Consider the following 23,107-nt stretch of genomic DNA (forward strand, 5'->3'; position numbering starts at 1 on the left):
GTCTGGCTGCTGGCAGGGTCCCAGCAGGAGCCCCTAGGCAGTAAGAAGAACCAGTGCACAGAGCCCTGCCCCGGACAGGAGCAGTGGAGGCCCGGGGGCTGAGGCGCTTCCCTGCACCCCTCCCGGCACCTGCTGCCAGCCCGTCGTCTTTGGCTTTCTTCCCTCTTGTTCTCTGACGTCTCCTCTCTTTCCCCTCCTTCCCTCCCCGCACCCCCTCCACTGCCCCTTCTCTCCTCCCTGTCTCTCTGGTGGCAGGTGCACCTTGGTACCCCCTGCCTTCCTGGGGGCCTGGCCCAGGACTCCCAGGAGGCACCCGAGGGGAACCACCGGGCAGCCCCGCCCTCTGGTCCCCCACCCTCTGGCCTCCCAGGATCGGACGGCTGGCGGTGGGGGAGACGTGGGAAGTCCCGGCTCTCAGCACCCCTGGCATGTCTGAGCCTGCAGTGTCTGATTGTTTCCTTTATTAAAGTGTGTTTTTATCTTAGAAAAACTGTAGGCCACTTATTTTACAGAAGGTCCCTCGATGTGGGTCTGTCAAACGTGCCTCCATGACAGAGTCAAGTCCCGCAGGTCGGGCAGGGTGGCCGCCGAAGCGGCGCTGTGTTTCCAGTGGGTCGTGTCAGAGGCACATGATGTGCATTCAGTTGTTGAGGTGGACTTTAATCTCTCTCTTAAAAAAAACTATTTCTTTTTGATCGCGCTGGGTCTTTGTTGCTGCCTGTGGGCGCTCTAGTCACGGTGCTTCCCTCGTGGAGCCCGGGCTCTCGCTGCACGAGCCTCAGTAGCTGTGGTGCGCGGGCTCAGTGGTTGTGTCTCGAGGGCCCTGGAGCGTGCAGGCGTCAGGAGCTGTGCAGGGCTTAGTGGTTCCTCCTCAGCGTGTGGAATCTTCCCGGACCAGGGGTCGACCCGTGTCCCCTGCATCAGCAAGTGGGTTCTTACCCACTGTGCCACCAGGCAACTCCAGATTTTGGCCTCTTGCTTCAGGTGGTATCTGCTACTTTTCTCCACTGTGAGATTATTATTTTCCATTTTTAATTAAGAAGCAATTTGCGGGGAGATAACGTGAAACATCCTGTTCATCAAACTTCGGCCCACTGGCTTGGCACCCACAATGACTCTTGCTTGAGTCAGTTATTACCCCGTTTACTGTATCCCAGTTTTAGTTGGTATTCTGCTACAAGGAAGAGTTTTCCCTTCTTTTTCTTTCACACACTTATTTATTTGATTACATCAGGATGGACATTCTCATTCATTCAAGCGGGTTATAATCGCTTGATGTCATTATTTATTTGATGTTCAGATTGTCTTAGGTTTGGCTGATTGGAGTCTCCTTCCAGTGGAGTCCTGCGAGCTGACACGGCCCCCTGTTGGCTCTGACACTTCCTGGCACGCGCATGCACGGGTTCTTAGCTGAGCGTGTGCTTTGCTGGTCCAGCTCGGGAGAAAGCAGCCACTTCTTGAGGAGTCCTGGTTGCTTTCGTGGGAGGGTCTTGGAGACCAGAATGGAGGTGCGCTCTGGCAGCTGCTGGGGCTCAGCAGACGTGACCTGCGGCTCAGGTGCTCTGTCGCCGTCAGAGGCGCGTGGCAGTTGCCGTGTGCTCACGCAGACTCTTCCTATCGGAGGCCGGCTCCACGGAACTCGCCCTCACCTTCCCCTCACCCTGTGCGTTACTGCCCCTGCCACCCAGGAACCTGGCTCTGGGCTTGGGGTTGAGGTTCCCCAGCGTCCTGGAGGCTGGTGAGGATCTGCAGCTCGGAAGAGGCCCTTGTGTCTCTCAGGGCAGCGGGAGGGGTGGGGTGGGGACTTAACCCCTGGGGTGCAGCGTGGAGGGACGGGGAGCCCCTGCCCGTGCTGTGCTCCGGGCGCCCTTCTGGGTGCTGATGCCGAGGATGGGAAAGGGCCCGCTCTCCTGGAGGCTGTGGTGAGGAGGGAATAGCAGACCCGGATACCATGGGACAGCAGTCATGGGAACAGGATGACCGATGGGAAGAGGGCTCTGGGGATGATGGCTCACAGCTCCCGTGGGAGGGTGAGGGCTGACTGGGCCTTGTGGAGCCCGGAGACCCAGTGTCGGTGGCGCACTGGCCGGCCCGGAGGGGCAGAGGGTGAGGTCCAGAGCCGGGGAGGCAGACGCCTGACACACGTGGGCAGCGAGGGACGGCCTGAACTCGGGGAGAGGATGACTGCACTCAGGGACCCCCATCAAGTAAGACAGGGCTCCAGAGCTCCAGCATGGCAGCACTCTGCCATGCAGCTTCCCGCTGCTGGTGAATTAGGCTAACTGAAAACCACTCAGGTTTTGAGAGGGAATGCTGCTGCAGAAGTCAGGTGGCCCAGGGGGAATTCGCAGGGCTTTCAAAGCAGAGAGGAGGAGTAGATTGGGGTTGCTAGTGCAGAATCTGGGACTTGAGGGGAAATTTGAAATCTGTGCATATCTTTAGAACAAGGCCAATGACTAAAATTTTACACAGTAACGTTTCCAACCATCAGATGCCCGTTGCGTGCACCGGGCACGGAGCTGCTGCGCTGTGAGTCGTGGGAATAAGAGGCCTGGGCCTGGGTGAGTCCCTCCTTGTCAACAGTGGGTTTAGGAACTGTCCGTCATTTTGACAGGCAGACTCTTTGTAACTTAATCTTTGATTACTGGTACTAGGATCTTTTTTCTTTAAGGTTACTGATCATTTTGTGTCTTTTGGTTGATGTAGAGTTCAAGCTCTAGGGTTTACTTTCACTTGGAGTTTTTGATACTCACAGATTCTGTCTTAGTAATTGTCTTAGACACAGTTTTTAGATTCGGAAATTAAGGCAGCATTCCCCTGGCTGAGTAGTGACATTTCTGAAATGCACTCCCCTCATACCATTACTGCCAGTAATGACAGTATACCAGTGCTGACTCTGCTCTGTGGGGAAGGCCCCTGAGCAAGGCTGTTGCTGTGCGCTCGGCCCGTGCCTGAGCCTCTCAGGTGGTTGTGAGTTTCAAAGCTTTGCTCTAGCCAGGGTTTATTTATAGTAACATGAGCGTGGTAGGTTCTCGCTTCAGTCCTGGTACACGAGAAAAACTTGTCTCTTCTCCGTTGCAATTCTGGGAGTGGAGTTTCAGTTTTCTCAAGTGTTAATGTCTTATCTTCTTGTACTCTGGAGATGAGGGGGAGGGTGGAACTTCTTACCTTTGATTTTGCCTATTTATTTTCTAATATGCAGTTTCAGTTCATTTGATTTAAAAAGTGATGCAGCTCCAGACTGTGGTTTTGAAGAGCGGCAGTTTTGTGCTGTTTGCAAAATGATAGACATTCTTGACATTGTCGCTTCAGCATGTGCAGTTCTTGAAGTCTTGTTCCTAAAAGGGACCTGCTTTACGATACTCAGTACGCAGTTTTGCATTCTTTAAGGATGGAATGATCTGTTTTTGTCGTATTCTTAAAACATTCTGAGACTTGCTATGGCTCCTTTCCCTTTTCCTTGCATTGAAATTTTTTGAAACTTACACTTTCATAACTTAGACTTGTGGGTACATCACAGCACAATGAAAATAGCCCCTAAGCTGTCCTCTTCCACCTTCCAGTTTTGTGATCCTGGCAGACCATTGTTATTTTTGAATCTGTTTAGCTACATGGTTTAGAGTTAAGACTCTGTATTTATCAGCTGTGTACCTTTGGCACAATACCTGTCTTGAGTTCCTTATATGTAGAACAGGGACAAGAGAATATTCGTGCACACTGCTTGCACAGAAAAGCCCTTAGTGAACATCAGTTCAGTTCAGTTCAGTTCAGTCGCTCAGTCGTGTCCGACTCTTTGCAACCCCATGAATCGCAGCACGCCAGGCCGCCCTGTCCATCACCAACTCCCAGAGTTCACTCAGACTCACGTCCATCGAGTCAGTGATGCCATCCAGCCATCTCATCCTCTGTTGTCCCCTTCTCCTCCTGCCCCCATTCCCTCCCAGCATCAGGGTCTTTTCCAGTGAGTCAACTCTTCACATGAGGTGGCCAACGTACTGGAGTTTCAGCTTTAGCATCAGTCCTTCCAATGAACACCCAGGGCTGATCTCCTTTAGGATGGACTGGTTGGATCTCCTTGCAGTCCAAGGGACTCTCAAGAGTCTTCTCCAACACCACACTTCAAAAGCATCAATTCTTCGGCGCTCAGCTTTCTTCACAGTCCAACTCTCACATCCATATATGACCACAGGAAAAAACATAGCCTTGACTAGATGGACCTTTGTTGGCAAAGTAATGTCTCTGCTTTTGAATATACTATCTAGGTTGGTCATAGCTTTCCTTCCAAGGGCTAAGCGTCTTTTAATTTCATGGCTGCAGTCAACCATCTGCAGTGATTTTGGAGCCCAAAACAATAAAGTCTGACACTGTTTCCACTGTTTCCCATCTATTTGCCATGAAGTGATGGGACCGGATGCCATGATCTTTTTTTCTGAATGTTGAGCTTTAAGCCAACTTTTTCACTCTCCTCCTTCATGTTCATCAAGAGGCTTTTTAGCTCCTCTTCACTTTCTGCCATAAGGGTGGTGTCATCTGCCTATTTAAGGTTATTGATATTTCTCCCGGCAATCTTGATTCCAGCTTGTGTTTCTTCCAGCCCAGCGTTTCTCATGATGTACTCTGCATAGAAGTTAAATAAGCAGGGTGACGATATACAGCCTTGATGTACTCCTTTTCCTATTTGGAACCAGTCTGTTGTTCCATGTCCAGTTCTAACTTTTGCTTCCTGACCTGCATACAGGTTTCTCAAGAGGCAGGTCAGGTGGTCTGGTATTCCCATCTCTTTCAGAATTTTCCACAGTTTATTCTGATCCACACCTTCAAAGGCTTAGTCAATAAAGCAGAAATAGATGTTTTTCTGGAACTCTCTTGCTTTTTCCATGATCCCGTGGATGTTGGCAATTGGATCTCTGGTTCCTCTGCCTTTTCTAAATCCAGCTTGAACATCTGGAAGTGCACAGTTCATGTATTCCTGAAGCCTGGCTTAGAGAATTTTGAGCATTACTTTACTAGCATCTGAGATGAGTGCAATTGTGCAGTAGTTTGAGCTTTCTTTGGCATTGCGTTTCTTTGGGATTGGAATGAAAACTGGCCTTTTCCAGTCCTGTGGCCACTGCTGAGTTTTCCAAATGTGCTGGCATGTTGAATGCAGCACTTTCACAGCATCATCTTTCAGGATTTGAAACAGCTCAACTGGAATTCCGTCACCTCTACTAGCTTTGTTCATAGTGATGCTTTCTAAGGCCCACTTGACTTCACTTTCCAGGATGTCTGGCTCTAGATGAGTGATCACACCATCATGATTATCCGGGTCATGAAGATCTTTTTTGTACAGTTCTTCTGTGTATTCTTGCCACCTCTTCTTAATATCTTCTGCTTCTGTTAGGTCCCTACCATTTCTGTCCTTTATCGAGCCCATCTTTGTATGAAATGTTCCCTTGGTATCCCTAATTTTCTTGAAGAGATCTCTAATCGTTCCCATTCTGTTGTTATTAACGCAGTCCTAATATTTATGTGTATATTGTCTGGTTTGACAGTTTTACCAAGTTGTGATAAAGCTCATGGGTGGAGAAGGATGTGAACGCAGTGTGTAGATGTGATTGGATGTACAGTGTGGTGGAAGGTTTGTAGGCTGATGACAAACAGTCAGTTTGTACAACTGGCGTTTGGGTACCAAGTCACCTGTGATGTTCACTTTTCATTGTTGCAGGAAAAAAGTCTATATGTATACATTTTATAATCATCTTAAAATCAAATGATTTCACTTTTAAATTTGTTCTACTGGTAGCTTCCGTTTGGTTCCTGGGATGCAGGCATCTAAATGGACACTGACCCTGCATTCTGTGGTTTATGACAAAGCTTGCCGTCACCCTGCGGAGTCTGTCAGGTTTAAGGCTGGCTCACAGCTGGTTAATGCGGCTCTGAAGGAAGGGAAGAATTTTCAATTATTAAATGAGGATATTTTTAGATGTCTCCAAAATCCCAAATTGGTCCAGCTACTCCTGACCTCTTTCCACGGTCCAGCATCCCCAGTTGCCTTCCGCACATCTCCGCTTGGGGGTTTCTGCTGCTGTTCCAGGCTCAGCGTGTCTGGAGCTAAAGTCACAGTCCTGCTTCTGCAGCAGATGCTTCCTTGGTCTCCCTCCCTCTGTTGGTGGCGTGCCTCTTGCCTTGATCACCTCTGGGCACCGTCTGGCCCCTTCTCGCTGCTTTGTGCCTGGGCCCTCAGGGTTGTCCCTGTCCTTCCCTTCCTGTTGGCATCGCTGCCCTGCCTCCTTCCCGTGTCATTTCCTGGTCTCTGCAGCCTCACCGTCAGTACTGAATACTAGATTAACTGTCCCCAGGCATCAGTCATAATGGGTCACTTTCCTCCTATAAAACTGTCGGCAGATCCTTCAGTTCAGATCAGTCACTCAGTCGTGGCTAACTCTTTGCAACCCCATAGACTGCAGCATGCCAGGCCTCCCTGTCCATCACCAACTCCCGGAGTTCACTCAGGCTCATGTCCATCTAGTCGGTGATGCCATCCAACCATCTCATCCTCTGTCATCCCCTTCTCCTCCCGCCTTCAGTTTTTCCCAGCATCACCGTCTTTTCCAGTGAGTCAGCTCTTCGCATCAGGTGGCCAAAGTATTGGAGTTTCAGCTTCAGCATCAGTCCTTCCAGTGAATATTCAAGGCTGATATCCTTTAGGATGGACTGGTTGGATCTCCTTGCAGTCCAAGGGACTGCAAGTCCAAGAAGTCTCAAGAAGTCCAAGTCTCAAGAGTCTTCTCCAACACCACAGTTGAAAAGCATCAGTTCTTTGGCACTCAGCTTTCTCTATAGTCCAGCTCTCACATCTATACATGACTACTGGAAAAACTGTAGCTTTGACTAGATGGACCTTTGTTGGCAAAGTAATGTCTCTGCTTTTTAATATGCATTGGAGAAGGAAATGGCAACCCACTCCAGTGTTCTTGCCTGGAGAATCCCAGGGGCAGGGGAGCCTGGTGGGCTGCCGTCTATGGGGTCGCACAGCGTTGGACACGACTGAAGTGATTTAGCAGCAGCAGCATCTAGGTTGGTCATAACTTTTCTTCCAAGGAGTAAGTGTCTTTTGATTTCATGGCTGCAATCACCATCTGCAGTGATTTTGGAGCCCCCCAAAATAAAGTCTGACACTGTTTCCACTGTTTCCCCATCTATTTCACATGAAGTGATGGGACCGGATGCCATGATCTTCGTTTTCTGAATGTTGAGCTTTAAGCCAACTTTTTCACTCTTCTTTCACTTTCATCAAGAGGCTCTTTAGGCTCTTTCTGCCATAAGGGTGGTGTCATCTGCATATCTGAGGTTATTGATATTTCTCCCAGCAATCTTGATTCCAGCTTGTGCTTCTTCCAGCCCAGCGTTTCTCATGACGTACTCTGAATATAAGTTAAATAAACAGGGTGACAATATACAGCCTTGATGTACTCCTTTTCCTATTTGGAACCAGTCTGTTGTCCCATGTCCAGTTCTAACTGTTGCTTCCTGACCTGCATACAGGTTTCTCAAGAGGCAGGTCAGGTGGTCTGGTATTCCCATCTCTTGAAGAATTTTCCACAGTTTTTTATGATCCACACAGTCAGAGGCTTTGCAATAGTCATTAAAGCAGAAATAGATGTTTTTCTGGAACTCTCTTGCTTTTTCGATGATCCAGCGGTTTTTGGCGATTTGATTTCTGGTTCCTCTGCCTTTTCTAAAACCAGCTTGAACATCTGGAAGTTCACGGTTCATATACTGTTGAAGCCTGGCTTGGAGAATTTTGAGCATTACTTTACTAGCATGTGAGATGAGTGCAATTGTGTGGTAGTTTGAGCATTCTTTGGCATTGCCTTTCTTTGGGATTGGAGTGAAAACTGACCTTTTCCAGTCCCGTGGCCACTTCTGAGTTTTCCACATTTGTTAGCATATTGAGTGCAGCACTTTCACAGCATCATCTTTCAGCATTTGAAATAGCTCAACTGGAATTCCATCACCTCCACTAGCTTTGTTCGTAGTGATGCTTCCTAAGACCTACTTGACTTCACATTCCAGGAAGTCTAGCTATAGGTGAGTGATCATACCATCAGGATTATGTGGGTTGTGAAGATCTTTTCTTCTATGTATTCTTGCCACCTCTTCTTAATATCTTCTGCTTCTGTTGGGTCCATACCATTTCTGTCCTCCTACGGGAACCCTTTCTCTGCCTGAGTTGTTGGGTCTTCTGTCTTCCTCTTCCCCCTCCTGTTTAGAGACCCTCTTTACCCTCTCTGACTGCAGTTTCTGCTTGCTCTTCCCCTCCTGTTTTTCTGGATGCAGTTGGGTCAGCCTGCCGTGGTGCCTACTGCTTTGAACTTGAAGCATACACTTGGTCTCTCTCATTTTGTGCTGGGTCGTTTGTTGCTTAAACCGTTGTCTCCAGTTTCTGAATTGACAAACTTGATCTGCCTAGACCATTTGTAGATTATTAGGTCCTTGGGCGTAGGGATTATTTCTAAATCCTTGAATTCCCCAGAACCCGTACTGGTATGTAAAATGAACATGCAATAATTATAATACTGTTACTTGATGAAGATATTTTTCTAAATGATTGGACTTTGCCAAGGCTTTAAGGTAGAATTGCTAGAGTATATCATTGCTGGTGAATATGCTCTTTGGACTTCTGTTCATGCCGTGACATTCCTGAGCTTACAGTGAAGCTGCCTCTTCACGAAGCTCCTGAAGTTGGCAGTGAGTGGCCGTGAACCCTGACTCTCCAGAGAAGGCGGACGAGGCCTGGCTGGCGGCTGCCTGGGTCCTGTGACTGAAGCTCCACCTGAGCCTGCTGCTCAGATGCCCGCCTTTCCGGGGTGGGGGTGGGGGGCGCTGACGCTTGTTCTCTCTGGGCCTTCTTCCCAGGGAGTGCCCTGGCCTCCAGAGAGATGCCCAGAGGCTGGTCCCGTTGCTCAGCTGCCCGTCTGTCTCCCTGGGGCAGATCGGTCAGGCACCCAGGAGGGCTTCAGTGGGGTCGGACGGAGGTGGTCGGGGGTGGTGCAGTAACAGGGTTTTCTGGCGTTCGGGATGTTTGAGGGTGGTTCTCCTTGAACCTCAGCTCTAACTGGCCCTCAACAGGCCAAGCAGGGCAGGAGAGGCCAGCGTGGGGAGGCAAGGGGACGGTGGGTGATGGGCAGACGATGTTACACTCTCAGCTGTCGAGGCCTGGGGTCCCTGGAGTGACTGTCAGCCGCCTTTCCTGGTTGGCCGCTTGGATGGGAGAGGATTCAGACACGGGCTTTTGGGAATCTTGCCCTCGTCCTGCGTGTCTGAGTGCTCATGTGGGAGCGCTTTCCCCCAAGCTGCTGGGCTCAGGAGGTGTTTCTCCTCGATTATTCACGGTGGCTTTTGTGATGTACTCGGACATTATCTCCTGTAAAGGAAAGTTCTCTCTCTTTCTCATTCCAGACTGTCTGCAGTGGTCAAATAAATCATCTGTTCGTTAAAGGGTTATTGTTGTTTCTAAAAGAAATCTTTTACGATATAAGTGATGCTATTAAATAAACTGTTTCTTTTATACAAATCTTGTATGAACATTTCCCCCTTAATCTTTGTAGAGAATGTGCCAGAGGAGCTCCGAGAGCCGTTCTACACGGACCAGTATGACCAGGAGCACATCAAGCCGCCCGTGGTCGGCCTGCTGCTCTCCGCCGAGCTGTATTGCCGCGCCGGGAGCCTCATCCTCAGGAGCGATGCTGCGAAGCCCCTGTTGGGCCATGACGCCGTCATCCAGGCCTTAGCTCAGAAGGGCCTCTATGTCACCGACCAAGAGAAGCTGGTGACGGAGCGAGACCTACACAAGAAGCCCATCCAGATGGTGCGTCTCCCGCGGCCGTGCCGACGGCATGTGGCGTGTGTGCGTCTGCGCGTGAAGCGTGTTACCCAGCAGAGGGGCCTAGGCTTTACAGTTGCACTGTCGTCTCTGCCTGGAGTTTAGAAATTGTCTTTTTCCTCATAAACCTCATTTTCAAATTGAAGATTTGTGTTTTTTAAGAATTGAAGTATGATTGATTTACAGTGTTGTATTTCAGGTGTATAGCAGAGAGATCCAATTAAGGAAGAGTTTAATGAACTATTTTGGAATGTTTGGTGCCATTCTAATACTTGGGAGAAACAATCACATAATTTCCAACTAAAGTGATTTTTTTTTTTTTTTCCAGTTTAAAAGCTTACTTTTCTCCATCCCAGAGACTTTAAGAGATGTAAGGGGTCCTTGTCTTCTTAGGGAAGAGATGGGAGTTGTGAGTGTTCGTTTATCTGCGTGAATGACCTCTTGGTCGATTTCTGTGTGCTCGGTATTTGAGTTTATTTAACAACCGCGAACGCATTCTCGTGGAGAACACGCAGGGCAGGGCTGGGTGCTGGCCTGGGCCGAGCAGGCGTGCCCTTCTTCCCCGCAGCTCCAGGGACACCAAGTGCTGGGTTCCCCGTGTCCGGCGTCAGTCTGTGGTACCGCTGGAACTCACGTTTACAAGATCCTGGGTGTCGAGAACGGTACTGGAACAGTGACTCATTCGCACGTTGGGGTAGATCAGGCTCTCGTATGAGACTGGGCGTCTTCCTTGGAGGAGAGGACAGGGGCGTGTGTGGAAGAGTATATGAAATCATGAGACTGAAGAAGGATGAGGGAAAATCAGTTTACCAAATAGAGCTCTAGAAGAGCTGATTGACCTACCTCTGCTTTCTGCCTGTTTTCCTTCTTTAAAACAACCTATTTTTATTATTTTCAAGAAATGAAGAATGACATCTCGAGAAAACTTTAGTTAATGAATTTAGTAACAGATTTATTAAACTGCAGAATCATTGAGGAAAACTAAGAATGTTTCTTATCAGATAGGAGATTTTGGCCTTCTGTTGATGGCTGCAGGTTCACCTCACGGTTCCCTCTGAGGTTTGCACGCCTGCATGGTGCCCACGAGCAGCTTGCAGGCCCCAGGGCTGAGCAGAACTCTGCTCAGGAGCCCCGCAGCGGCTCCCTGTCCGCGCTCTCGAGTCTGCACTGGGTGGACACTCCTGCTCTGCCTGCTTTTGCTTCCACTGCTCAGGCCAAGGGGATGTTTACAGAGCATGTCCATGGTGCTGAGTCTGTGTCTGCGTCTGCCCAATTCTTTCAGGTACCAGTGGTACACGTCACATGACCTGCTCATCCTCAGAGAAGGTTATCTATTTTAGGTCCTCTCTAATAAGAGTGAAACAGACTTGCCACGCTTCCTTCATTATTTTTCCAGGTGAGGCTTGTGTGTGTGAAGGTGCAGGTTTGGGAGACTACTCTTTGCTTTCCCATCAGGCTACTTTCACTCTGCATTGATCTTGCTAGTAAATCTGACTCCAGGAATTGAGGGCTTCCCTGGTGGCTCAGTTGGTAAAGAATCCGCCTGCATTGCAGGAGACCCCAGTTTGATTCCTGGGTCGGGAAGATCGGCTGGAGAAGGGATAGGCTACCCACTCCAGTATTCTTGGGATTCCCTTGTGGCTCAGCTGGTAAAGAATCCACCTGCAATGTGGGAGACCTGGGTTCGATCCCTGGAGAAGGGAAAGGCTACCCAGTCCAGTATTCTGGCCTGGAGAGTTCCATGGACTATATAGTCCATGGGGTCAAAAAGAGTCAGACACGACTAAGCAACTTTCACTTCACTTTCGCTTTCCAGGAGCTGAGGTTTAAGGAATGTGATGTCAGGGGTGTGGCGTTGCATCTCTGGGTCTGGCTTCTGTCTGTGGGCCTCAGACGCTCACGCTGGGCCGCATCACGTCCCCCTGCTGTGTCGCACCTACTGGCCCGTGCTCTCACTGTGCACTTTCAGTCTCTCTTACAACTTGATTTAAGGTTTTCCAGTTGCTATGAAGTTTTGATTGATGATATTGTACTGTTACTATTTTTCTAAAACCTGTGTGAGAAAATGATTGAGTACTAGTAAAAGCTTTGTTTCTTGAGAAATCATTCGTTTTGGTTTGAGACTAGTGAGTGTCCTTCCGGGTCCTGCATTTTGAGCGGTGCGGTGAAAACTCGTGTGTTTAAGGGCACCGGCTGCACTGGCCCCACCGCGCCTCCCGCCTCCCAGCTATCTTGGTTGCAGCCTTATTTCTGCCGCCGCCTCGCAGCCTCCGGGGAAATACTCGGGGGCAGCAGAAACGCCCCTGTGAGGGTGAGGCGGGCTCGCTAAACAGAGTTGATCAGCTTGGGCTGGGTAGGGGTTGAAGGAAATGCCTTTTTTTTTTTCAGGCAAAAGTGAGAACACCTGTTGGGGATCTCTCCTCCATCCAAGTGCACTTACAGAGAGGTTGTGGGGGTACAGCCTGCAAAATATGCTCTTCTGTATCTACATCAGTGGAAAAGTATTGTCAGGAAGTGTGTTTGTCAATAGTTAGGATGTACGTTAGCCGTTATTCAGCACATAGTTGTAGTCTGTAAGGTTGGCGGAAGGGCTGAACTGGGACGTGTGCGTGCCTGGCCCACGTCCGTGAGCAGGCCCACATGCAGCACGTGCATAGTCGCCGGATGGGAGGCACAGGCTCTGAGGCCTGACGTCATTGCTTCAGTCGGCGTTAAACCCACGGCGACTTGTGTGCCCTGGAGCCGCAGCGCGTCCTAACCCGAGTCAGGTCACCTCTTGGGCTCTCTGTCCACATAAGTACTGGTACGTAGGAGGACTTGGAATCTGAGGGACTTCTGGCAAGTGGAGCCAGATGGGACTTGTAGCTTTTGAACTTTACTCTGCAACAAAATGAAGTTGCATGTGTACTGCGTTTGATATCATCAGGTTGGGCTGATGGATTTGATCTGTGTCATAAAATCTTAAATTCTATGAATTTCATAAATGATGCTGTGAAAGTGCTGCACTCAATATGCCAGCAAGTTTGGAAAACTCAGCAGTGGCCACAGGACTGGAAAAGGTCAGTTTTCATTCCAATCCCAAAGAAAGGCAATGCCAAAGAAAGTGCAAAATACCGCACAATTGCGCTTATCTCAGACGCTAGTAAAGTAATGCTCAAAATTCTCCAAGCCAGGCTTCAGCAGTACGTGAACCGTGAACTTCCAGATATTCAGGCTGGTTTTAGAAAAGGCAGAGGAACCAAAGATCCAATTGCCAACATCTGCTGGATCATGGAAAAAGCAAGAGAGTTCCAGAAAAACATCTATTTCTGCTTTATTGACTATGCCAAAGCCTTTGAAGGTGTGGATCAGAATAAACTGTGGAAAATTCTTCAAGAGATGGGAATACCAGACCACCTAACCTGCCTCTTGAGAAACCTATATGCAGGTTAGGAAGCAACAGTTAGAACTGGACATGGAACAACAGACTGGTTCCAAATAGGAAAAGGAGTACGTCAAGGCTGTATATTGTCACCCTGCTTACTTAACTTGTATGCAGAGTACATCATGAGAAACGCTGGACTGGAAGAAACACAAGCTGGAATCAAGATTGCTGGGAGAAATATCAATAACCTCAGATATGCAGATGACACCACCCTTATGGCAGAAAGTGAAGAGGAACTAAAAAGCCTCTTGATGAAAGTGAAAGAGGAGAGTGAGAAGGTTGGCTTAAAGCTAAACATTCAGAAAACGAAGATCATGGCATCCGGTCCCATCACTTCATGGCAAATAGATGGGGAAACAGTGGAAACAGTGTCAGACTTTTTAGGGGGGGGCTCCAAAATCACTGCAGATGGTGATTGCAGCCATGAAATTACAAAACGCTTACTCCTTGGAAGGAAAGTTATGACCAACCTAGATAGCATATTGAAAAGCAGAGACATTACTTTGCCGACAAAAGTCCGTCTAGCCAAGGCTATGGTTTTTCCAGTAGTCATATATGGATGTGAGAGTTGGACTGTGAAGAAAGCTGAGCGCCGAAGAATTGATGCTTTTGAAGTGTGGTGTTGGAGAAGACTCTTGAGAGTCCCTTGGACTGCAAGGAGATCCAACTAGTCCATCCTAAAGGAGATCAGCCCTGGGTGTTCATTGGAAGGACTGATGCTGAAATTCTAGTACTTTGGCCACCTCATGCAAAGAGTTGACTCATTGGAAAAGACCCTGATGCTGGGAGGGAATGGGGGCAGGAGAAGAAGGGGATGACAGAGGATGAGATGGCTGCATGTCATCACCGACTCAATGGACATGAGTTTGAGTGAACTCCAGGAGTTGGTGATAGACAGGGAGGCCTGGCGTGCTGCGATTCGTGGGGTGGTAAAGAGTCGGACACGACTGAGTGACTGAACTGAACTAAACTGAAAGAGCCTTAGAGATCAGAGCTGACCTGTGTGTAATAGGAAACTTGCCAGCTGGGAGCAGCCTGGGGAACACAGTCCAGGGGGACTTTGAACACAGACTTCCTGGCCCTCCAGAGCTGCTAGCATGGCGCCTTAGAACAGGGGTCGAGGCACCTTGAAGCATGCAGGGTCCCCAGGCAGGGTTTGAACTCATGTCCCTATAGTGGGAGCATGGAGTCTTAACCTCTGGACCACCTGGGAAGTCCACCTGGGACATGTATTTTTAACATGTATTTTTAACAAGTGTTCAGAGTGACTTCTATGATCAAGAATGTGATCTGAGAAATTTGATCTACTCCAGAGTCATTTCACATATGTAATACTTAGAATTTAGAGGTTAAGCAATTTGGCCAGGGTAGCACTGTTATTTGGAGAAGGCAGTGGCACCCCACTCCAGTGTTCTTGCCTGGAAAATCCCGTGGACGGAAGAGCCTGGTGGGCTGCCGTCTATGGGGTCGAACAGAGTCGGACACTACTGAAGTGACTTAGCAGCAGCAGCAGCATTATTATTTAGTAGCAAGACTAGAATTAGAATCTGAATGAGCTAAAACTGTGGCTTTCTAATGTATAATGCTGTAATCCAAAGCAAATTTGAGCGCTTAAATATTTGGATTCATGCTATGTAAACTGTAGACTGGTTATGAAATCAAACTCTTGGTTGTAAATCAGCTTTCCACTCATGTTTGCATGTATAGGAAAAAGTTGGTATTCGTAAAGCTCTATTAAAGTAAATGTATATGTATATAGTATGTGTGATATGAAATAATGAGATTGATTTCCATGTTTGATTTATAAAATAACCTTTATTATTTAATCAGATCTTGTTCTGAAGCAGTCATATAAAGAAAAATTTTATTTTGAAGTGTTTCTTTTAATGAGTACCAGAAAGAGCTTTAGTAGTCTGTTTGCTTAATGGGAACTAAAGTGTGCTGATCGATCATTTGATAAGGAAGGCATGAAACGTTCTCTTGGTGAACTATCAGCATTGCTGTGATGGATGCTTGGGGCAGTCACACAGTATAAGCTGAAGAATTATAATGCGCCTCTGGTGCTGCCCCTTAGGGCTTCCCTGCTGGCTCAGACGATAAAGAATCCGTGTGCAGTGTAGACCAGGGCTCGCTCCCTGGGCCAGAAAGATGCCCTGGAGGAGGGCATGGCGCCCACTCTAGCACTCTTGCCTGGAGAAGCCCATGGACAGAGGAGCCTGGTGGGCCACAGTCCACGGGGTCACAAACAGTAGGAGACGACTGAGCGACTCTCACTCACTCTCACACACACACACTCCCACACACACGCTCTCACACACTCACACACACACACACACTCACGCTATCCATTACCCTGCCTTGCTGTAGGATAAGGCCAGTGAAGCTGTGTTTAAAGCAGGGGGATGATGGGAGCATCTGTTTGCCCTCAGGAAGGCTGTTCCTGCAAGTAAAGGGGTGTGGCTTTATCACGTTTTGTTGTCCGCATTCTCCTGACCACGGGTGCCTGCACTTGGATGATGTGAAACTTAGAATCCAGAGAGAAAGAAGAATCCAGAAAGAAAGAGGAAAATGCTTGTTGGCATGAAATCGGTGCTCCCCGTGGGAGTGTAAGCGGTAGCACTGGGATCGTACAGGCGGGTGTGGTGACTGCTGCCCGCTGGTGAGGAAAGGCGTTGGGGATGAGTGATTCACGCTGTTTCCGTGGGTGGGACGGGATCGGTGAGAGGCAGCGGGCTGAAGAAGGTCCTGACCCAGTGTGGGCTGTGCAGGCGTGCTGTGCGTCACCAGTGATATCGCCCCCCTACACGGGGGCCACACGTGAGGGGAGCCCGGAAAATCGGCCGGTTGCCTTGACTGAAGAGGCTGTGAGCCCGAGTTGGGATTTTTAACTCTTGTGCGTTACAGGATCATGGAGTGAGTTTCCGTGCTGCTTTCCTGGGGGTTTGCTGTGGCAGCAGTGGTGCGTGGAGTCGTTTCTATCCTGCCTGCAGCAAACAAACAGAAGAGCAAACCCCCGCCGGCCCGTCCTCCTCGCTGCTGCCCCTGCAGCACACTCGCCCCCCACTGCTGTCCTGGGGTCCCCAGGGCGCCGCCGTCGCTGGAACTCAGTCACTGACCGATGTAAGAAGTTTAGAAACTGCCCTTTAGAGAAAGAGGGTTACATAAATGTGAGATTTATTACAGTAGTGGCTGAGGAAGGACTTATTTCTAGTCACCCGTGTAGAATAATGTCTTGGAAACTATGAGCAGAGCTTATCTGTGAAAAATTATTCTAAATTCTTCCGGCATTTGTTGAACAGGATTTTCTTCATGCATAGTGCTGGGTATTCCATGAATCATGGACCTGGTTTGGATTCCGTTAGTATTTCAAGGCTCAAAGTCACATTATCTTTTGATATAACCATTTTTTTTAACATTTGACTTAGCGTTTATTTTATTTAGAACTCCAGATTACTGTCTTCTAGAAATAACTTGTTGAATGTGTGTTCATTTTACCGGATGATCTCGCAAAACCTTTATGTTTATAATCAACCTGAAGTCAGGCCATCTATTAATGTTTTCCAGTTTATTGACAGCACTTCTGCCGGATACTCTGTATCACCTACTGTGACTGGGAGGAGCCTCTGTCCTCCAGAGACTCGCATTCTCCTGGGGGTTAGAGAAACAAGCAACTTATAATACGTGTGTTTCAGGAGTGGAGGGGCTCCAGACTCGCTCCTGCTCTTGGGCCGAGTCTTGACGGCTCTGAAGGGGCTTCCGGGCGGGCACAGAGGTGCAGCTGGTGTGTGGGCGCGTGCCGTCGGAGTGCAGCTTCAGCCCGGGTGCGTGTCAGAGACGACGAGCACTGAGGCCGGAGCACTGGACGGGGATGGGCATGATGACCCCGCGTGTCCTTCATCCTGGAGGTGATGGCTCTGCAGCAGGCAGGGTAGCATCGGGCTCGCGTTGCAGACGGTCACTCTGCTGGGGGAGCGAGCACGGCGGCTGTGGAGGTGCCGGAGAAGCGTTGCTGAGGTGGAATCGAGGTGACTCTGTCCGTCCGTCCCTCCCTGCACCCTCCCGCCTTGGTGACTGTAAGTTCATTCTCCACGCCTGTTTCTGTTTTGTCGGTCTGTCCATCTGGATCATCTTTTTAGATTCTACATAAAAGTGCTGTCAGGTGACACTTGCCTTTCTCTGCCTGGCTTCCCTCTTATGGTGACCCCAGGTCCCCCCGCACTGCGGCCAGTGGCGCCATGTCGTTCTTTCACGGCTCGCGTCCCGTCGCTGTGCGCCCCACATCTTCTCTATCCATCGTCTGTCAGTGGCCCTGGGTTGCTTCTGTGTCTTCACTGTGGTGTGTCGTGCTGCTGTGAATGTTGGGGTGCATGTATCCTTTCGAACGAAGCTTTTCTCCAGGTATCTATCCGCCCGGGAGTGGCGCTGCCGGGCCCTGTGGTCGCTCTGTGCTTAGTTTCTGAAGGAGCCCATGCTGCGGCCCGTGGCGGCTGCCGGCTCCCACTCCCGCCGGCGGCGTGGGAGGGCTCCCTGCTCTCCAGCTTCTGTCGCTCGTGTGGTTTTGATGATGGCCATTCTGACCCACGTGGGGTGACACCTCACTGAGTTTTGATTTGCATTTCTCTAATAATTAGCGCGGTTAAGCATCTTTTCATCTGCCTCTTGGCCATCTGTGTGTCTTCCTTGGGGAAACGTCTGTGTAGGCCGTCTGCCCGCTTTTGCCTGGGTGTCTGTTCCTTCGGTATTGAGCTGCATCATGAGCTGGGTAGACTTTGGAGACTAGCCCCTGGCGGTGCAGCGGCCCCCCAGCCCGCCCCGGCCCCTGGCCTGGCGCAGCAGCCCCCCGGCCCGCCCCGGCCCCTGGCCTGGCGCAGCGGCCCCCCGGCCCGCCACGGCCCCTGACCTGGTGCGCGCTCTTGCTGCACACACCGTGCTGCCACCCCTGCTCTCGTCCTTGTGGATTTTGCTCTGTGTCAATTCTGGGAGCCTGGCAGGAACTGTCAGCGTGAAGCAGGGTGTCCCTCCGTGAGAAGGGTGTATGGCAGCCACGAGGAGCGTGGGGAGAGGAGCAGATGGGAGACTGAGCGCAGGGGAGGCTGGCTGGACGGGCCAGGCCTCTCTGAGCTCAGCAGAGTCCCACAGGCTCTGGCTTATAAGCAACCAGAGTTCATCCCTTGCGCCCTGCTCTGGAGGCGGGGGGCCAAGGCCAGGGAGTTGTCATGGCTGGGTGTTGCTGAAGGCCGATTCTGGGTTGCAGGCTGCCAGTCTCCTGCTGTGACCTCCTGGGGGAAGGGAGGGAGCCTCCCTGGGGCCCCCTCCTCACACCATCACCTGGTGCTTTCTAGTTCCCACATTCGAGCTTTAGGGGGACACAAACATTCAGCCATGAAATTAAGATGCTTACTCCTTGGAAGGAAAGTTATGATCAACCTAGACCGCATATTAAAAAGCAGAGACATTACTTTGTCAACAAATGTCTATCTAGTCAAGGCTATGGTTTTTCCAGTGGTCATGTATGGATGTGAGAGTTGGACTGTGAAGAAAGCTGAGGGCCGAAGAATTGATGCTTTTGAACTGTGGTGTTGGAGAAGACTCTTGAGAGTCCCTTGGACTGCAAGGAGATCCAGCCAGCCTATCCTAAAGGAGATCAGTCCTGGGTGTTCATTGGAAGGACTGATGCTGAAGCTGAAACTCCAATACTTTGACCACCTGATGCAAAGAACTGACTCATTGGAAAAGACCCTGATGCTGGGAAAGATTGAGGGCAGGAGGAGAAGGGGACAACAGAGGATGAGATAGTTGGATGGCATCACCAACTCAATGGACATGGATTTGGGTGGACTCTGGGAGTTGGTGATGGACAAGGAGCCCTGGCGAGCTGCAGTCCATGGGATCTCAAAGAATTGGACGCGACTGAGCGACTGAACTGAACTGAAACATTCAGATCTCAGCAGGTACTCTTCTTGCATAGGGACGTCTCCTTTAGTGACAACTGACTTTAAAAAACAGATTTTTTTAAAAAGTGTTTTGCTTTGCAAAATAAATTTTAAATTTTAAGTGTTTTATACCAGGATTCATTTTCATAACACTGATTTGGAAAAGTATGACTTTTAATAACCTAAGTTTTCAAGAATACATTATGTGAAACGAAAAATGTCGTGTTTATTGCAATGTTCAATGTAATGTTCATTATTTTAAAAGACTTGCTCTTAATGCAGTCTCCTCTAGCTATTGAAAACATGTTTTATGTATCTCATTTCCCCTCAGTTTTACTGATAAAAACTGCATATATTTAAGCAGTACAACGTAATGTTTTAATATGCACATATATTGTGTATATTTATCATATTGAACCAAGTAGTATGCCTGGTGCATAGTACTTACAAAACGAAATGTTGACTTCTGGCCGTAAAAATCAGATGTTTCTGATCGATTGGGACAGTGGAGAGCTGACCGCCAGAGGCCACGTCTGTGCTCCGTGCCCTGCCGCCGCTGGTTTCCCCGGGGGTTGATGGCAGAGGCTGCTTGCCTTGTGTGGGCAGCATGGGGATGGAGGCAGAGGCAGAGCTCACGAGCACCCTGCCAGGCCTGGGGGTGCTCCGCGTCTGTCTGTCCTGAGTTGGCCCATCTCCCAGACTCTGTGCCCTGCCTCAGTGTCCTCTCAGTAAGTCTCAGGTGTTTAAATTAGCACGACTCATTCAAGAGACCAGTGCCTGCCATTGAGAGAAACGTCGTGAAACACTGTAAAGAGTGAGCCACCCATCTCCTTCGTCCCAGTTAACTCCGCGGACAGCTTTCGCGTAGCAGTGGAGTCTGGCGTGGAGAGAGGCCTTTGCCGCCGTCTGGGCTGGAGCTCTGGAATTCTCTTGACTGAGGTCCACATGGATGCATTGTGCTGCGGACCTGCAGCTGGTCTAGCTGCTGCCACACACGACAGTTACCCTTGTAACCTGACTTGTTTCCTGTTCTGTTTGCAAAACATGAGGACTGTGGTTGATGGAGCCTACTTCATGCTTGACCCACAAATGGATTATAAACACACATTTAAAATCACTTGTTTAGTTGTTTTTTTACAGGGAAGAGTGGTAAGGTGACAGTGTTGGTACTGAAAACCAGATGCCGTACTTATATTTTTCTTAAAAATGTATTTTAATCTATAAGTTACCAACTTGTATCTGATTTAATGAAGAAAAAAAGAAGGAAACCGTGGGACTGGAGTCTGCGTGTGGACTTGCCACCTTAAGGTTTATTTATCTGGGGCCTTGCCTGGTTTTCCAGTGGTTAAGACTTGGCGCTTTCTGTGCCGTGGGTCTAGATTCAATCCCTGGTCTAGGAACTAAGATCCCACAAGTTGCACAGCGTGGCCAAGAAAAAAAAAAGATTTATTTTATCTAATTTCAATGGCATACTTCTAGTAGATTAATTTTCCTGAAATAATACTTTGATACCTGTCTTACTTTCCAATTAAAAAATGTTAGTCATTTCATTTGATTTGAAGCTAAGTATATATTGCAGATTCATCTGCATATTCTTTTGTAAAAAATCTGACTTTTCGGAGCTAGCTTCTAAAGTATGATGTAACGATACACTTCCAAAGCATGGTTACTCCATACTTCGTAAATAAATCTCACTTGTAAATAGTGGAAGTTGTATTGTCTGTTGGTAATCTCACCTTCCTAACATATTCAAAGTGGCAAAAGCTAAATATTTAGAGAGTTGTCTGATAGTATAGACCTGCCAGCGGTAATTTTTGATGATTTTTGAAGGTGAAGTAAATGTATATTAACTGAGACTTTTCATCTTTTAAAGAGAGAAAAGGTGACTATCCATTGTGGATTACTAAATTTAAGGAACCAGTGCTGTTGAGGGTACTTTTCCTTTAAATAACATATAGCATTAGCATCAGCTCAGTCACTCAGTCGTGTCCAACTCTGCGACACCAGGCCTCCCTGTCCATCACCAGCTCCCGGAGTCCACCCAAACCCATGTCCATCGAGTCAGTGATGCCATCCGACCGTCTCATCCTCTATCGTCCCCTTCTCCTCCTGCCTTCAGTCTTTGCCAGCATCAGGGTCTTTTCCAGAGAGTCAGCTCCTTGCAAGCATTAGCTTACACGCTTGCATCTGAACATACATGGCTGGAGCACTGGGTTTGAGCTGCTTTTGCAGGTGTGGTGCAGAGATCAGACTTTCCCATCTGTACAGCCCCGGCCAGCACTGTGAGCAGGGCACGGGCCCGCGGTGGTCTGTGGTCGTCCACACTCCAGGCTGTGTTGAACAGACTGACCGTGCACCCCGTCCCCATGATACCGAGCTGTTTTTTAGCTTGGCAGACTGTAATAGTTTAGCAAATTGTTTTTAATTAATGTCAGTGATGAGAGTTAAGGAGAATAGATGATTATTTAAAAACTGTACAAACTGCTCCGTTTGGATGCTTGCCTGTGTTCAGACACCTGGATCAATGAGCTTCTGTGATAGAAAAGAGGATCTCTGTGGCACTCGGACTCCTTCTGAGCATGCCCTGTTCTGTGTTGAAAAGAGGGTTAGAATGAGCTGTGGCACAAAGTGACCGTGTTGCAAAGCTGCCCCGGGGGCCTGTCTTTCAGGAAGTCCTCTTGCTCTACTTGCAGGGATCTGAGAATGCTGATTATGAGTTTTGAGTTTTGAGCTGATTCTGAGTTTTCCTGAAGCTCAAATCTTTAGTTTGTGGTAAATAGTCCACCTAGTAAACATTAAAAGGGTGACTTTAGAGAGTGATGAGGGCCATGAGGAAAATGAAAGAGGGAGGACGTGATGGAGCAAGCTGAGGAGACGGTGTGCATCGCTCCTGGGTGGGAGGGTTGGGGCAGCCTCCCCCAGGAGGGCGGCTGTGAGCAGAGCTCTCCACCAGGGGCCACTTAGGCCGAGATGGGGCGGCCAGCATCCCCGACAGCGAACGAGACAGGCCACCAAGTAAGTCAGCCTCACGTCGGGATGATCAGCTCCTGGGGAGAGTTTCCTGGAGGGAGCATGTTCTGGAACTGGAGGTTTGGGGGCTGCACGTGTTACTTTGTGCTCTGTGAGATGTGAGCTACTTGGTGCAGTGAGAGCTTACTGAGAACCACTGGGGCCTCGGCGACAGGACAGCGATGGGAAGACAAGAGCCTCGCTCTCACACAGCTGGCACTGCAGCAAAGTGGATGAGCAGTGAAAAGCTAAACAGACTGTAACAGTTTCCGATAGCGGGGACTGCCCTGAAGAAAAGAAATCAAGAAGAAAGAGGCAGAGGAAGTGAAGTGTGCTGTCTCCCGCCGAGGCGTCAGGGAAGGCTGGTCCAGAGGACTGATGCCTGAGCTGAGGCCTGAATACTGGAAGGACTCCTGGGAAAGAACATTCCAGGCAGCGGAGACAGCAGGCATAGTGGCCTGCAGGTATGTCTCAGGAACTGGGAAGAGCCACCAGATTGGCCGAGAGCAAGGTGGTTAGTGATGTTCAGCACCTTTCCCTGCTGCCTGTTGGCATCCATGTGTCTTCTTTGGAAACAGTGTCTATTCCGGTCCTCTGCCCATTTTTTAATATATATATATTTTGGGGGGTTAGGTTTGTTTTTGATTCGAGTTCTGTGGGTTCTTTATTTATGGATATTAGCCCCTTGAATGTTGGTAGCTCAGTTGTGTCCAACCTTTTGCAACCCCATGGACTGTAGCCCACCAGGCTCCTCTGTCCACGGGGTTCTCTAGGCCACAGTACTGGAGTGGATTGAACATCCTCTTCTCCAGGGGATCTTCCCAACCCAGGGATTGAGCCTGGGTCTCCCATGCTGCGGGCAGATTTATTTTA

General features: G+C 49.1%; 1 protein-coding gene across 8 annotated transcripts in view; it reads left to right on the forward strand.

The window, feature by feature from the left end:
• The window catches only part of CAMSAP2 (calmodulin regulated spectrin associated protein family member 2), a 96,795-nt gene that overhangs the window by 12,215 nt on the left and 61,473 nt on the right, over positions 1-23,107 (forward strand). For 7 of the 8 annotated variants that reach the window (XR_011247576.1, XR_011247577.1, XM_069544989.1 and 4 more), the window contains exon 2: positions 9,594-9,853. The exons of the other annotated variant lie outside the window; for it this stretch is intronic. Coding sequence is in view for 5 of the 7 variants with exons in the window: in XM_069544989.1 (XP_069401090.1) it covers positions 9,594-9,853 (260 nt within the window). In the remaining 2 variants the exon portion in view is untranslated. The remainder of the gene's footprint in view (positions 1-9,593; positions 9,854-23,107) is intronic. 8 annotated transcript variants of the gene reach the window in all.

This window comes from Ovis canadensis, chromosome 12, assembly GCF_042477335.2.
Source record: "Ovis canadensis isolate MfBH-ARS-UI-01 breed Bighorn chromosome 12, ARS-UI_OviCan_v2, whole genome shotgun sequence".
NCBI lineage: Eukaryota > Metazoa > Chordata > Mammalia > Artiodactyla > Bovidae > Ovis > Ovis canadensis.